Below are 14,526 nucleotides of genomic sequence, written 5' to 3' on the forward strand. Positions count from 1 at the left end.
AGCCAGAAGTGGAGGGGTGGCTTGAGTGGTAGAGTGTCAGCTTGAGTGGACAAAACTAAGGGAGAACGCCCAGGATCTGGGTTCAAGCCCCAGGACCAGCACATTACAAAAAATGCAGATTCCTGGTCTATGCATCTATTATTCTGGCCCTGGGATCTATATTTTTTAAATTAAATTTTATTGACAAGGTGTTGTGTAAAGGGGGTACAGTTACATAATAAAGCAGTGAATACATTTTTTTTTTTTTTGCCAGTCCTGGGCCTTGGACTCAGGGTCTGAGCACTGTCCCTGGCTTCTTTTTGCTCAAGGTTAGCACTCTACCACTTGAGTCACAGCGCCACTTGTAGCCATTTTCTATATATGTGGTGCTGGGGAATCGAACCCAGGGCTTTATGTATACGAGGCAAGCACTCTTGCCACTAGGCCATATCCCCAGCTCTCTGCTGCTGGTTTTCTTGGTCTCATGGACCTTCCTGCCTGGGCTGGCTTTGAACCGCAATCCTCCGATCTCAGCCTCCTCAGGAGCTAGGATTTACAGGTGTGAGCCACCGATGGTGCCTGGCAGAAGCTCCTATCTCTGGAGTGAGAGTTGTGTGTCTCATCTCTTGGCAATGAGACTGCGAGGGGAGAGGTACGTAGTGGTTAGTTGTAATCCCTCCCCAGTATAAACTCATGTGTTCCCCTCCTTGGCCCTGGGCAGGAGAGCCCAAACTGCTGGGGCGGGGGGGGGGGGGGGTCAGGTCAATCAAGGTTATTCTTCTAGGAATGACGCTGGGGCCTTTTCTTCCTCTTATCCAGTCTGCATCAATGCCTCTTGTCAGGGGCGACTGACTGCACACTGTAGCGGATCATCGGTCAAGGCAAAAGGAGAATGTCAAGGTTTGCTCTATTTCTAGCATGGTGTGTGTGTGTGTGTGTGTGTGTGTGTGTTTGTGTGTGTGTGTGTCTCCATACTGAGGCGTAGGCATTGTCCCTTAGCTTTCTCATTCAAGGCTAATGCTCTACCACTTGAGCCACAGCGCCACTTCTGGCCATTTTCTATATATGTGGTGCTGGGGAATCGAACCCAGGGCTTCATGTAGAGGAGGCAAGCACTCTTGCCACTAGGCCATATCCCCAGCCCCCAGATTGGTACTATTAGGTATCAGCTATTAGGTGTTTTGGCCATGTGTGCTTAAACATTAGTCTAGATGATGCAGGGAAGGGATTTGGAATTGACCTGTGATGAACAGAAAATAGTTATTTATTTTTACGTTACAGTCCTGGGGCTTGAACTCACAGCCTGCGCCTTGTCCCTGAGCGTTTGTGCTCAAGGCTAGCGCCCTACCACGCGAGCCCCGGCTCCCTCTGCATCTGTCTTGGTGCCTCAATGGAAACGAGGAGTCTCGTGGATCCCCCCCTGCCCAGGCTGGCTTAGAAACCCCTCCATCCTCAGATCTCAAGGCTTGCCTTCCCACATCCGAACCGCTCCTTGCCACCTTGTCTCCTGCCTCTTTATCAAAGCTGGCCATGGGTGTCTCTCCCCTACTCCCCATTTCTGTTTCCTTTTGGTTTCAGGAAAGCCTGGAGGCCCTAGCGCAGGACCCAAGAAACAGAGGCACCGTTTTGGCCCAACAGCTTCTTGTGCAAGAGCCGCTGGTTGAGACACGCCAACTTCAACGTTCTCGGCTAAGCAGGGTCCTGAAGCGAGCTTGGAACTTGAGAGTGAACGCTAGCTGATTCCTTGCTACTCAGGTAGAGACTCTGATCTCCAACGGAGAAGGGAAAGTTGGGGTACCAATGGATAGAATGTCAGCCTTGGGCAGAAATTAAAAAAAAAAAAAAAAAAAGCTAAGCAACAACACTAGGTCCTGAGTTCAAGGCCCAGGCCTGGCACAAAGCCAAGAATATACCCAACTGGAAAGCCCATCCATCCGGTGGTTGGTGCAGTGGCCGGCTTGTGACACACCCTCCACTTCCCCCCTTCCCTCCCCGCCAGCCTGCTGGGCCTCAGGTTCCTCTTTGATGAAGCCATCATTGAAGTCCGTTGAGAATGACTAGGGAGGCAACGGGCACTTCCGGAATGCACGGAGGTTATCTGCAGAAGGTGCAGGGAAACAAACATCCAAGGATGTGAGCCTTTCGGCCTCCAGAGAAGAGGCAACTGGTGCTGCACAGGTCCTGGGCATTGGTGGCTCATACCTGTCATCCTAGCTACTCAAGAGGCTGAGATCTGGAGAATCCTGGTTCAAAGCCAGCCCCGGGCAGGAAAGTCCCTGAGATTCTTGATCTCCCATGAACCACCGGCAGCTGCCCTCGCTCTTTCCGTTCCTCTTCCAGGGCAGCTCCGGTCTCAGCATTTTGAGGGCCTGTAGCCAAGTCCCTCCAGAGTTTAGGGGAAAAGGTCAGTTGATATTCCGCAATCCTGTTGGGGGGGGGGTTGTGGGAGGGAGATGTGGACATACTTCAAGGGACAGTGGTTGAGTGGTCCCTCCGTGCCAGATACCGAATGGTACTGTGCCCCAGCCAGAGAAAACAAACCCAACTATTCTGAGTTGGCATGGACCAGATGCTTCTAGAGTGTTCTCCAGCATTCCTGTGGTCAAGCCAGTTAGGAAAGTACATTATATAATGTAGCTGGGCTGGACAAAGGTGAGCTGGTTTTATGTGTGTGGCTTTTGGCAGGAGTCCTTAGATAGTCCGTGGGCAGGGGAATATTTAGGGGTGTGTGCATCGCGGGGGGGGGGGTGAATGAGCAGGTTGAATATGCGTGGCTGTCCACATGCAGCTGAAATTAAAACCCGCGCGCGTGTGTGTGTGTGTGTGTGTGTGTGTGTGTACACATGCGTGCGTGCTGGTACTGGGGGTTTTGAACTCAGGGCCTTGCATTCTCACTTGGCTTTTTGGTTTTTTTTTTGCTTAAGGCTGGTGCTCTACCCCTTGAGTCACGTTTCTTCCGGTATTTTTTGCTGGTTCACTGGAGAGAAAAGTCTCTCAGATGTGTCCGGGCTGGCTTCGAACCAAAGATCCTCCGATCTTAGCCCCGGTGAGGTAGTTAGGATGATAGGGATGAGCTACTAGTGCCCACCCCCTCCATGTCTCCCCGCCGCCCCCACCTCTGTTCACTGCAGAAGACCAGTTCATCTTGTCCACAGTTCCATTCTCCAGCGTGGGCTAGAAATGCTTTGTTCAATAGGTGGAGGCCCGGGGCTGGGAAGGTGGCTTAGCAGTAGAGAGCTGGCCTGGCATGCATGAATCCCCGGGTTCGATTCCTCAGCACCACAAGCACAGAAAAAGCCAGAAGTGGCACTGTGGCTCAAGTGGTAGAGTGCTAGCCTTGAGCACAGATGGAAGCTCAGGAACAGAGCCCAGGCTCTGAGTTCAAGTCCACAGGACTGGCCATGGGGGGCGGGGTGAAATAAAGAGTGATGTCCAGAACAGCCCGGAGGAGCTAGCTTCCTGTTCCCATGACAGATCAGGAGGGAGGGCGGGCTGCCTGTGGACCGAGGCAGAGAGGAGTGGCTCTCCAGGCTCCTAGAAGCTTATCAGTGTCTGTGCACACTGTGTTCCCCATTCAGAGGTCAAGGCAGAGGGGGGGTGAACTCCATGCACCCAGCTTGGCGCAGTGACCCTGATCAACAGCTTGTTCTCTGGTGACAGAAGCCCAGAAAGATCAGGGAAGGGCAGGAGCAGGAGGCAGGTCTACACTGATTTCCAAATGCCTAAGAGTTATATAAGAAGGACTCTAGGGCCCCGTGGCTCACGCCGGTCATCCTAGCCACTCAGGAGGGTGAGCCCTGAGAATTACCTCGAGGTTCAAAGCCAGCCCGGGGAAGATTCTTTTTTTTTTTTTTTCTTTTGTCAGTTGTGGGGCTTGAACTCAGGGCCTGGGCACTGTCCCCGAGCCTTTCTACTTAAGGTTAGGTTTACAGGCATGAGCCACCAGCACCCAGTCATGAGATTCTTACCCATCATAACCCCCCACAGCTGGGGACAGGACAGTAACAGACATCAGACCCCCAAGGTCCATTTTACAAGGTATTTATTGAGTGGGGTACAGGGGCCTACGTATAGAAATGGAGGTCACACAGGTCTGTGAAACCCAAAACTGCTTGTCAAATAGTATTTCCCACAGGATTGGGGCAGCGACCCAACAGTACGTAACTAAAACCAAACAACTACTCAACACATAAAGGTCAAAAGTCGACCTCTCAGGGGAATACGATAGCTCAAAACCTAGGTATGTACGTTCATCTAAGACTACTGTCGACATATTGTCTAATATCGACATTACATTTAAAGCCCTAGGTGAATTTTCTTGGGCCTGGCCACGTGGCTACTGTATATGTTCTTGATACATTGTGTATTGTATATATGTCTACCTGACCTAGAGAAGGGATAGAAAAACAGGGTGTAAGATATCACAAGAAATGTATACAGGGCTGGGGATATGGCCTAGTGGCAAGAATGCCTGCCTCATATACATGAGGCCCTGGGTTCGATTCCCCAGCATCACATATACAGAAAATGGCCAGAAGTGGTGCTGTGGCTCAAGTGGCAGAGTGCTAGCCTTGAGCAAAAAGAAGCCAGGGATAGTGCTCAGGCCCTGAGTCCAAGCCCCAGGACTGGCCAAAAAAAAATGTATACACTGCCCTACTATGTAACTGTACCCTTTTTGCACAACACCTTGTCAAAAAATTTGTGTTCAATTAATAAATAAATTAAATAAAAAATCAGAAATGGAGGTCACAATACCCTTGAAGTCACAAGCACCAGTCATGTGATACAATCTTAATCGATATCTATGAAGTCATTAGCAACCATCCTACTGCGGTGATAAACAACTTCTTTATCTTAAGAAATAGATGTGAATTTGGAGTGGAATTAGCCTACACCCAGGAGAGAAATGTGAATTCCTATCAAGCTAGCACGGATTGACCTTTTCAGGAAACTCTCAAGTGTTCTGAGAGTTCTTGTGGGGAGACGGCCCTCCAAACTCCCAGTCCTTTCCCGTCTCACAGCTTCATTTTAGGGGGCTTCTCACACTTACTTACCTCCAATTAACTAGCAAAAAAAAAAAATAAAGTTAGAAGGGAACTTGTGGCTCAAAGGGTAAGAGCACTAACCGTGACCACAAAAGCCTAGGGCGAATGCCCAGGCTCTGAGTTCAAGCCCAGGACTGACCCCCTAACAAATAAACAAATAGCTACCCATCCTTCTGAGCGCCCCAAATCTCCACTGTGGTTCCCAAAGCCTGTTTGATTCTGTGTCTTGATCCCAACCCTTCCCCTCCTGGCTATATTCCATAGCCCTTCCCCGAGGACGCCCAAACTGTGGTGTAAATGGCCTTGACCACAGAGACACTCGGGACTCACTGTCTAACATCTACTGATGTCGTCAGCAGCAGCCTTGCTTTTCCTGATGTACCAAAAAGCCTCGGTTGGTTTGCCCTTGGTGGCCCCTTTGTCCACGTGGGTGGGAATCTGACATTCCCTGAGTGTGGAGGGAGGGCCAGCCAGGTAAGCAGCGGATTGGGTTCAGGAGTCACATGACCCAGGACCCATAGTGCTTTGCTTCTTGGATCTGCCTGGGTGTACAAGGTGTACAACAGACACACACATGCATGAGTGACCCTGGCCCAGGGGCGGATCGATGGCCGCTACCCTGCGAGTTGTGCACATCCCAGAACAGAGCTGGGGACACTGCTACACCCCACAAACACCCGAGGTGGCTGGTGGCACTGTCTGTTCCAGTTCTCATAAGAAGTCCCTGCCTGAGTCTCTAACTCCCAAGGGGGGGCGGAGGGTAGGAAAGATTTCATTGTTGTCCTCATTCATGCCTACTGATTCTGATGTATGTGTGTGTGTGTCCTGGGGCTTGAACTCTGGGCCTGGGCTCTATCTCTGAGCTCTTTTGCTCAAGGCTAGCACTCTACCACGGTGAGCCACAGCGCCAATTCCGGCTTTTCTGGTGGTTCACTGGAGATAAGAGTCTCATGGACTTTCCTGCCCGGGCTGGCTTTGAACTGTGATCCTCCAATCTCGGCCTCCCGAGTAGCTAGGATGACAGGTGTGAGCCACCAGTACCCAAGCAGCTCCCTTCCAGCCCCCTTCAACACGAGGGAAGACCTGAATGACTCGACATCTTATTTATGCAGGTGAGCCAGCACCTCTGTCTAGCACCTACCACGAGGCAGACGGAAAAAAATAACTTCTCCAAGCAAATAAACAATTACCACTAGGATTGTCTCACACTAAATCAGAAACACCTGGCTGCGTAGGCCTATCACAATAGCCGAGCCAGGCACCGGGTGTGTCATCCTAGCTACTCGGGAGGCTGAGATCTGAGGATCGTAGTTCAAAACCAGGCTGGTGAGGGGCTGGGGATATAGCCTAGTGGCAAGAGTGCCTGCCTCGGATACACGAGGCCCTAGGTTCGATTCCCCAGCACCACATATGCAGAAAACGGCCAGAAGCGGCGCTGTGGCTAAGTGGCAGAGTGCTAGCCTTGAGCGGGAAAGAAGCCAGGGACAGTGCTCAGGCCCTGAGTCCAAGCCCAGGACTGGCCAAAAAATATATAAATAAATAAAAATAAAAGAATTCAAGCTTAATGGCTAGAGGGTCCTGGTGGCTCACATCTCTAAGCCTAGCTACTCAGGGGGCTGAGTCTGAGGGCTCATGGTTCAAAGCCAGCCCAGGCAAGAAAGTCTGTGGAGACTGTAATCTCCAATTAGTCACACCACACACACACACACACACACACACACACACACAACACCTGGAAATGGCTCTGTGGCTCAAAGGTAGAGCCCCTAGCCTTGCGCCAAAAAAGCTCAGGAACAACCAGCGCCCAGGCGCTGAGTTCGAGCCCCATGGTCGACAAAAGAAAAAGAAAAAGAAAACAACTCAGTAAGCTGGGAGTGTTAGGGGCAAGACTTGAACATTGTCTTTTGGATAGTGTTGAACAACTACCGACTGGGTGAGGTGTGATGGACAATTATGTTTGTTTTAAGGATTTTCTAGCGTGGAAGGTAAATTAGCCAGAACACCTGGAACACAAAGGAATCAACTGTTATGAACAAATCATGATGAAAATGGGGTTCACGCGCACCTGTTTCTTTGGTCTGGCCAGGTTCTAATTCCCCATGAGAGAAAATACTTCTCCACGCCAGCTCTTCCCCACAGTGCCAGTTTCTGAGTTCACCACACCTACCCGGGGCTTGCCAATGCAGGTGCATAGTTTGAGGCTTAGGTGTTGCAATGTGGTTAGGAACCTCAGGGAAGGTCTGTCTAGATGCTAATCAATGTTGGAGACTAGACAAGTCGGGCTGTCCAAGAGAGGTGATGGAAGGTTCTTGAATCTTGTTGCAAAACGTCAGGCTCACGAGGTCAACTGCAGGTTGGAAACCAAACACGACAACAGAAAGATGGTAAGGAAGCCAGGTGGAGGAAAAGGACCAAAGACAGATGAAGAGGAAAGGGAGTAGGCACGGCCGCTGGTGGCTAGGCCCCAGGGCTGACTGGCTTTTTGAGGTTTAGTGTTCTTCTCCTCAACAGGGTCTCATGATTCTCCTGCCTCAGCCTCCAGCGTTGCTGGGATGACAGGCATGCTGACCGTCCTTCTTTTGGACTTATATTGTAGATACAGCTTTTCAGGGCTGCATCGTATTCCCCTCCCATCATAAAGGAGGAAAGGGGTCCATCGGAAGCAGAAGCCTTTTTGTCCCCTGAGGTGCCAGGAGATCAGGCGAGCACTGAGATTCGAACCTGTAGATCACTCCACGGCTGACGTTCTGAGCGAGTCGGGTTCTTGTCAAATCGTCACCCGCCTGGAGCACGTTCGGAGGGCCGAACATTTCCTAGAGCTCCTTCCGAACCTTCAGCCGTTACCCTTGGTGTTCCCCTTCCGAATCCTTGAACGCTGTACCGTCGGCCCCCCCCACCCCGAGGCACCTCGGGAAATGTAGTTCCACACCAGGCTGGGATTCTAGAGTGCGAGCGACATGGACTGCATTTCCCAGAAGGCTGCGCTCCCCGGGACGTCAGTCGGGCGCCGCGCCGCGTTGGCGAAACCCTCGCCCGGGGTTTTATATTCAGTTCCCAGAAAAAAGTGAGTGACAGCGGGCAAGAGGCCTTGAGCCGCCCGCTCTGTGCATTTCCCGGCCCGGCGAGGCTGGGCGCGGAAGCCGGAGAATCCGCTGTATTTGTTTTGCTTCGGTCAGAGGCCAAAAAAAAAAAAAAGCGGAAGCACGTCGCCTTTAACTGCGGTGGGCGGGGCGAAGCGGCGCTTCCCGCGTTGCTATTGGCGGCGGTTGAGAGGCGCGGAAACTGAACCGACGCAACTGTCGCCGACGCCTGCCGGCCCGGGCCCGGGAGCTCCGGCGTCCCCGGCGTCCCCGGCTCCGTCATGGCTGCGCCCGCTCAGGTCAGTCGCGCAGCGGCCGGCCGCCCGGGCCTCGGTGAGCGCCCGGCGGGCTGGGGCCAGCGCCACGAGAGGGTTGCGCGGGGATGCGGGGCTCCGGGGTGGGCCTGCTCGGGGGTGGGGGTGGGGGCTGCTGGCTGGGGTCTCACGGGTGGGATGCGGGGCTCCGGGTTAGGCCTGCTCGGGGTGGGGGTGGGGGCGGCTGGCTGGGGTCTCACGGGTGGGAGGCCTGGGGTGGGGTGGGCCTGCCGTGGGACCTGGGGATCGATCCCCCGGCCTCCCGGCCTCCCCCTCAGGGTCCTGGGTCCCTTCAGACACAGGGCAGCGGGTGGAGTGGGGAGGAGAGCTCATAGGAGAGGGAGAGGAGAGAACTCTAGAACCTTTTTTGTGAGAGTTTGCTTTCTGTGGGCCTATTAGGTTCTGGATCGCTCTCTCCTGACATATATATCTGTATATCTGTGTGTGTGTGTGTGTGTGTGTGTGTGTGTGTGTGTATTTGGCTGGTGTTGGGGCTTGAACTCAAGGCCTGTGCTTTTTGTGCTCTACCATCTGAGCCACTTTTGCCTTTTTTTTTTCTTCTTAAATCTTCCCTGCCCCGGCTGGCTTTGAACCATGATCCTCAGATCTCAGCCTCCTGGGTAACTAGGGTGACAGGTGGGAGTCCCTTGGCCTGTCCCTCTCCCCCTCCCTTTTTGACTGTTAATTTGATGTCCTTCTGTACCCTCCCCCATCCACATTCCCCACCCTTGGGGAGGTGTCAGTGAGGCCCATTAGGAACTACAGAGGGAGGACCAGTGTTACAAGGACCCCCCCCCCCCACACACACACCTGGTTTCCTGGACCTGAACTTGCTTCTGGCCCACTGAGCCTAGAGCTGCACCCTGTTTCACTCCTTATATTTCGGAGAAGCTGAATGGGGAGTTGGGGGTTCTGTTGGAAGCTTTCTCTACACTGCTGCTACTCCACCTGTTGTTGAAAGGGAAGGGGGGAGCAGGACTCCTGCAGGTGTTAGGGGGTGGGGCTGGGCATTGGGCCCAAGGGAGCCTTTTGTTCTGGTTACAATCTCTGGATTGAATGACAATGACTTTGTTCTGCTTCAGGGATTTTTTTTTTTCTTTCAACCCTCAAGAAAAATCTTTTCTGGGTTCTCTGAGGTTGACGGAAATGGTTGTATAACTCCAATAAGGGCTGAAATACAAGCTACGGGTGGATAAGAGAGCCTGGAATGTTCTCTCTGTTGGCTTCCTAAGCAGTGTTCCCTGAACGGGTCTACTGTTTTTCTTTGGGTAGAGCCAAAATTTAAGGATGCTGTCACCAGAAGCCTACCTATGGGCTAGGGAATCCTTATAGTTCTATTTTTAGTTTTTTGAGGAACCCTCATAAGGATTTGTTTTTTTTTGGCAGTCCTGGGGCTTGAACTCAGGGCCTGGGTGCTGTCCCTGAGCTCCTTTTGCTCAAGGCTAGCACTCTATCACTTGAGCCACAGCGCCACTTCCAGCCATTTCTGTGTATGTGGTCCTGAGGACTCGAACCCAGGGCTTCATGCATGCTAGGCGAGCACTCTACCTCTAAGCCACACTCCCAGCTGGAGGAAGAGTCTTGACCCTAGGACAGCCCCTTCTTCACCCAGCCTTCTCCGGTTTGACCTTGGCTGTCCTGCAGGAGGACCCCTCCCTGGAGAGACATTTTAAGGGCCACCGCGATGCAGTTACCTGCGTGGACTTCAGTCTCAACACGAAGCACCTGGGTAAGAGAAGGCATCCGGGCCCAGGAACCTCCCTGCGAGATGTTGTGTCGGGGAGCAGAGCGTGGTGCTTTGTCGAGATCCCATCTTGCTTCCCCCTGCCAGCTTTCTGGCCTTCACAGGCTCCATTGTGTACATACAAAGAATGTGAAGCTCAGAGAGACGAGGGACCCCATTCAGGTCACACAGCCTTGCACAGTAAGGGACTCTGTGGTGTGGCAATGGGCTGTCAAGTGGCCCCGTAGATCCCCTTGCCCACAGCAACGTGGCACATAGCAGGATGCTGGAAAGAGCCAGGACCGTCCCCTTCCCCGACACCCCATGGCTCTCTTTTGGGGGCGCCCCCTCCTTGGCCATGGGAAGGCTCCCACTCAGCTTGCTTATTCCCCTAGTTCAGTCTCACCGCTTACCCTCTTGCCAAGGCCTCCCCCGGAGGCCATTGGTCTGGAATTCGCTGTAGGCAGAGAGGGAGGCAAAGCCGTCTTTTGCTCCGTGCTGGGTGCTCCGGCTGTTGGCAGGGTTGGGCATTTTTAGCGGTACAAGGCCCTCTGAGTCAGGCCGGCTCCGTGCGGTGAGACAACACAGGGAATTACACCCTCATGATTTCAGTTGTCACCCCCACATGAGTGAGTTTTCCTGGCCCCCAGACTCTGGGCGCCCCTGGGGAAGGTGGAGCAGGACCTCTGGCCCCCTGCGCGACCCTCGCGGAGCTGAGGCCACAGACCCCAGAGCCAAGAGTCACGGCCTCGCCCGCCCTCCTCAGCCAGCAGTTCCATGGACTCGTGCCTGATGGTCTGGCACATGAAGCCCCAGTCCCGCGCCTACCGCTTCACCGGCCACAAGGACGCCGTCACCTGTGTGAACTTCTCTCCCTCCGGACACTTGCTCGCCTCAGGTTCCCGGGACAAGACGGTCCGCATCTGGGTACCCAACGTGTGAGTTGAAGATTTCGAAGGAGCCGGGCAGCTGTGGCTCACACCCGTCATCCTAGCTACTCAGGAGGCTGAGATCTGAGGATTAGGGTTCAAAGCCAGATCGGGCAGGAAAGTTTGGGAGACTCTTTTTTTTTTTTTTTTTGGCCAGTCCTGGGCCTTGGACTCAGGGCCTGAGCACTGTCCCTGGCTTCTTCCCGCTCAAGGCTAGCACTCTGCCACTTGAGCCATAGCGCCGCTTCTGGCCGTTTTCTGTATATGTGGTGCTGGGGAATCGAACCTAGGGCCTCGTGTATCCGAGGCAGGCACGCTTGCCACTAGGCTATATCCCCAGCCCTGGGAGACTCTTATCTGCAATTAACTACCAGAAAACTGGGACTGGTGCTGTGGCTCAGAGTGGTAGAGCACCAGCCTGGAGCAAAAGATACTCGGGGACAGCGCCCAGGCCCTGAGTTCAAGCCCCTGGACTGGGGCTTGATCATTGCCTGGGACCCCGGGGCCCAGAGCTGTCCCCACCAAGGAGGTCTGGACTCAGTGAGGCCTATGGCTTCCCACTTAAGGAAGCACCACCAGAGGCCGGGGCTTCCGTGGGGGCCCTCCCCTCTGGCTGCCTCAGTTGCCTCCTGCTGCTTGGCTCTGTGGGATGGCTCTGGCTTCCCCTGGGATGTCTAGGGGTTCAGGCCTGGGCTGACCTTGAGGGTGGGGAGAGCTTCGGCGTACCTGTGGGTGTCCTGTCACCATCACGAGTTCCCTGAAGGGAGTCATCCTTGTAGCAAGGGCGAGTCGACTGTGTTTCGTGCACACACAGCCACAGTGAGGAGTGTCCACTTCTGCGGCGATGGCCAGTCCTTTGTGACAGCATCTGATGACAAGACGATCAAGGTGTGGTCTACTCATCGCCAGAGGTTCCTCTTCTCCCTGAGCCAGCACATCAACTGGGTCCGCTGTGCCCGGTGAGCACTGCCCTGTCGGGAGACCCCGGAAGGACTTGAGCTGTGACCCCGGGCACCCCTTAGCCAGTCCCTGGTTTCCTCATCTGTAGAATGTCAGTAGAAATTGTCCTTTTTTTTTTTTTTTTAAAATGTGTGTGGTCCTGGAGCTTGAACTCAGAGCCTGAGCATTTTTTTGTTCAAGAGTAGCACTCTACCACTTGAGCCACAGCTCCACTTTTGGCCTTTTTATTTTTTGAGTAGTTTATTGGAAATCAGAGTCTCTCAGACTTTCCTGCCCAGGCTGGCTTTGAACCCCTATTCCCAAGTCTCAGCTTCCTGAGAAGCTAGGGGTGACAGGTTCGAGCAGACACTTCTGGCAGCTCGGTGATGTCAGTGTACCAAACAGATGAGAAAACCAGGCTGGGAACGCACCGTGCCTTCCCTGGGGGCACGCCGGGTGAGCGGCAGAGTCTCCCTGGCACTGGCTTGCCTGCTTTCCGCAGGCCCTTCTCCTCGGAGGTTGGTCCGGCCCCACAGCGACCTGATGGGGTCTTTGGGCCGTGGGGGGGGGGGGGCGGGGTGCTTCCCAGCTCTGGTGTGGAAGGCAGTGCTCTGCGCGTGGGGAGCCACTTTTCACGGTCTCCTGCTTCAGCTCCTTCCACAGGGCTTCCTCGTGTCAAATCTCTCTGCTCCAGAGGAGGGGGTCCGGATGGCCTGGGGCACGTTAGGGCACCATGGGAGTCAGAGGTTGGGGGGGTCTATTGAGCTATCCTCTTTGGAGATGCAGGTCAAGCTCATGGTTGCCTAGCTCCTCAGTCCTGGGAGTTCTAAAGTCCTGAGAACAGCTGGGACCAGGCAGCAAAATGGCGTGACCCCCACCTACGACCGGCTTGTTGGGGGGGGGGGCGTCCCAAGATCACCATGTTCCTGGGCTGGTGCTAACAGCCACGCCCCTCTGCTCTTGAGCTCTGTGTGAGCGGAGGACACAGGCATGTCTTCATCCTCAGGCTGGTAATGCCCTCAGGTGGTACCGGCCATGTGCCTCCCGGGGTTCCGGGGTGCCTTGTGCTACCTGCCGCTTTCCCGTGGGGCGGCCACTGCTGTTTTCCAGGGAAGCCACCTGCCCACTCGGGATCGGAGCCAGGGATGGGACCCTCAGCCATTCACGGGGCTGGCACGGGGCCCCGCCAGGGAAGGCGGTTGAGGAGAAGGGGCGTGGGCGCCTGTGGGGAGTCTGCTAATCGGCACTGTGGCCACGGGCTCAGGTTCTCCCCTGACGGGCGGCTCATCGTGTCCGCTAGCGACGACAAGACCGTCAAGCTGTGGGACAAGACCAGCCGGGAATGCATCTACTCGTACTGCGAGCACGGCGGGTGAGTCTCCCAGGCTGCCCGCCCTCCGTGGGTGATGGGCACGGGTCCGGGGAGTCCCAGGAGCCTCCAGGGCTGGCCCTAGAGGGTGGCAGCCATGTCTCTGCTCCTCTTTAGCTCCGTGGATGGAACATTCACCCCCCCCCCCCCCGCCTGTCTCCCACAAACAACAGGAATGCCCAGCGTCAAGCCATGTAACGCCCCGGGCCTCGTCACTTTCTAGTCCTCAGCACCGTGCGTGTCCAGGAGTAGTTGAACTCGGTCCCCTCCAGTGCCTTCCAGCTCACCCGCGTCACTGTGGCGATGGCCCCTACTGGGGCACGTCCTCACGAAAGGGAAGAGCCAGCCCTCGATTGGTTAAGGGGCTCATTTTTCCGGGTTCCTAAGTGGATGCCCGTCTCTGCCCTGCTTATCTAGATTGGGGCGCCACCCCCCCCCCCCAGGCCAGGGGCCCCTCCTGAGACAGCCTGGGTATCTCACGCGGGCACAGGGGGCGCTTGGTCTGTCTGGAGCTCTAGGCTCAGGGACACACGGGGGGGGGGGGGGGTGTCCCTCCTGTGCCGGGGCTGACGACAGTCCCGTCTTTCTTTCCCAGGTTCGTCACTTACGTGGATTTCCACCCGAGCGGGACGTGCATCGCCGCCGCCGGCATGGACAACACAGTGAAGCTGTGGGACGTGAGGACTCACCGGCTGCTGCAGCATTACCAGCGTGGGTGTCGAAAGGGCCACGGCGGGATCGGGCCGGGACTGGGGCTCGCCTAGCACGCACGAAGCCCCGGGTTCGATCCCTCAGCACCACACGTATAGAGAAAGCCGGGAGCGGCGCTGTGGCTCAAGTGGTAGAGTGCCAGCCTTGAGCAGAAAGAAGCCAGGGACAGCGCTCAGGCCCTGAGTTCAAGCCCCCAGGACAGGCAAAAAGAAAAGGCAACGGGAGGCACTGCACATAGGCCGAGTGCTTGGCCCGTTACCAGGGGCCTGAAGTAGGGAGGAGTCTTGGGGGTCAGGTGAGGGCAAACTTTGCAGGGTTGGGGAGAAAATCCAGCAGGGAGTGGAAGACGGACTCTGTCGAATGTGGCGTTGGCAGGTCACTCCCGGGGTGACGGCGGCGGGTGGGGAGGGCGTCTGGTGAGCAGGAACAGAGCAGCT

At 55.0% G+C, this 14,526-nt stretch overlaps 1 protein-coding gene across 4 annotated transcripts in view; it reads left to right on the forward strand.

Annotated features, from left to right (window-relative positions):
• The first annotated feature begins 8,363 nt into the window (after positions 1-8,363).
• The window catches only part of Poc1a (POC1 centriolar protein A), a 32,697-nt gene continuing 26,534 nt past the window's right edge, over positions 8,364-14,526 (forward strand). For 2 of the 4 annotated variants that reach the window (XM_048334575.1, XM_048334574.1), the window contains exons 1-6: positions 8,364-8,403; positions 10,063-10,147; positions 10,908-11,079; positions 11,850-12,029; positions 13,274-13,381; positions 13,974-14,089. In XM_048334575.1, coding sequence (XP_048190532.1) covers positions 8,386-8,403; positions 10,063-10,147; positions 10,908-11,079; positions 11,850-12,029; positions 13,274-13,381; positions 13,974-14,089 — 679 coding nt within the window. In that variant the 5' untranslated portion in view covers positions 8,364-8,385. Of the gene's footprint in view, positions 8,404-10,059; positions 10,148-10,907; positions 11,080-11,849; positions 12,030-13,273; positions 13,382-13,973; positions 14,090-14,526 lie in introns of those variants that run through there. The other 2 variants (XM_048334577.1, XM_048334576.1) reach the window with 2 other exon arrangements.

Source organism: Perognathus longimembris, chromosome 26, assembly GCF_023159225.1.
Source record: "Perognathus longimembris pacificus isolate PPM17 chromosome 26, ASM2315922v1, whole genome shotgun sequence".
Taxonomy (NCBI): domain Eukaryota; kingdom Metazoa; phylum Chordata; class Mammalia; order Rodentia; family Heteromyidae; genus Perognathus; species Perognathus longimembris.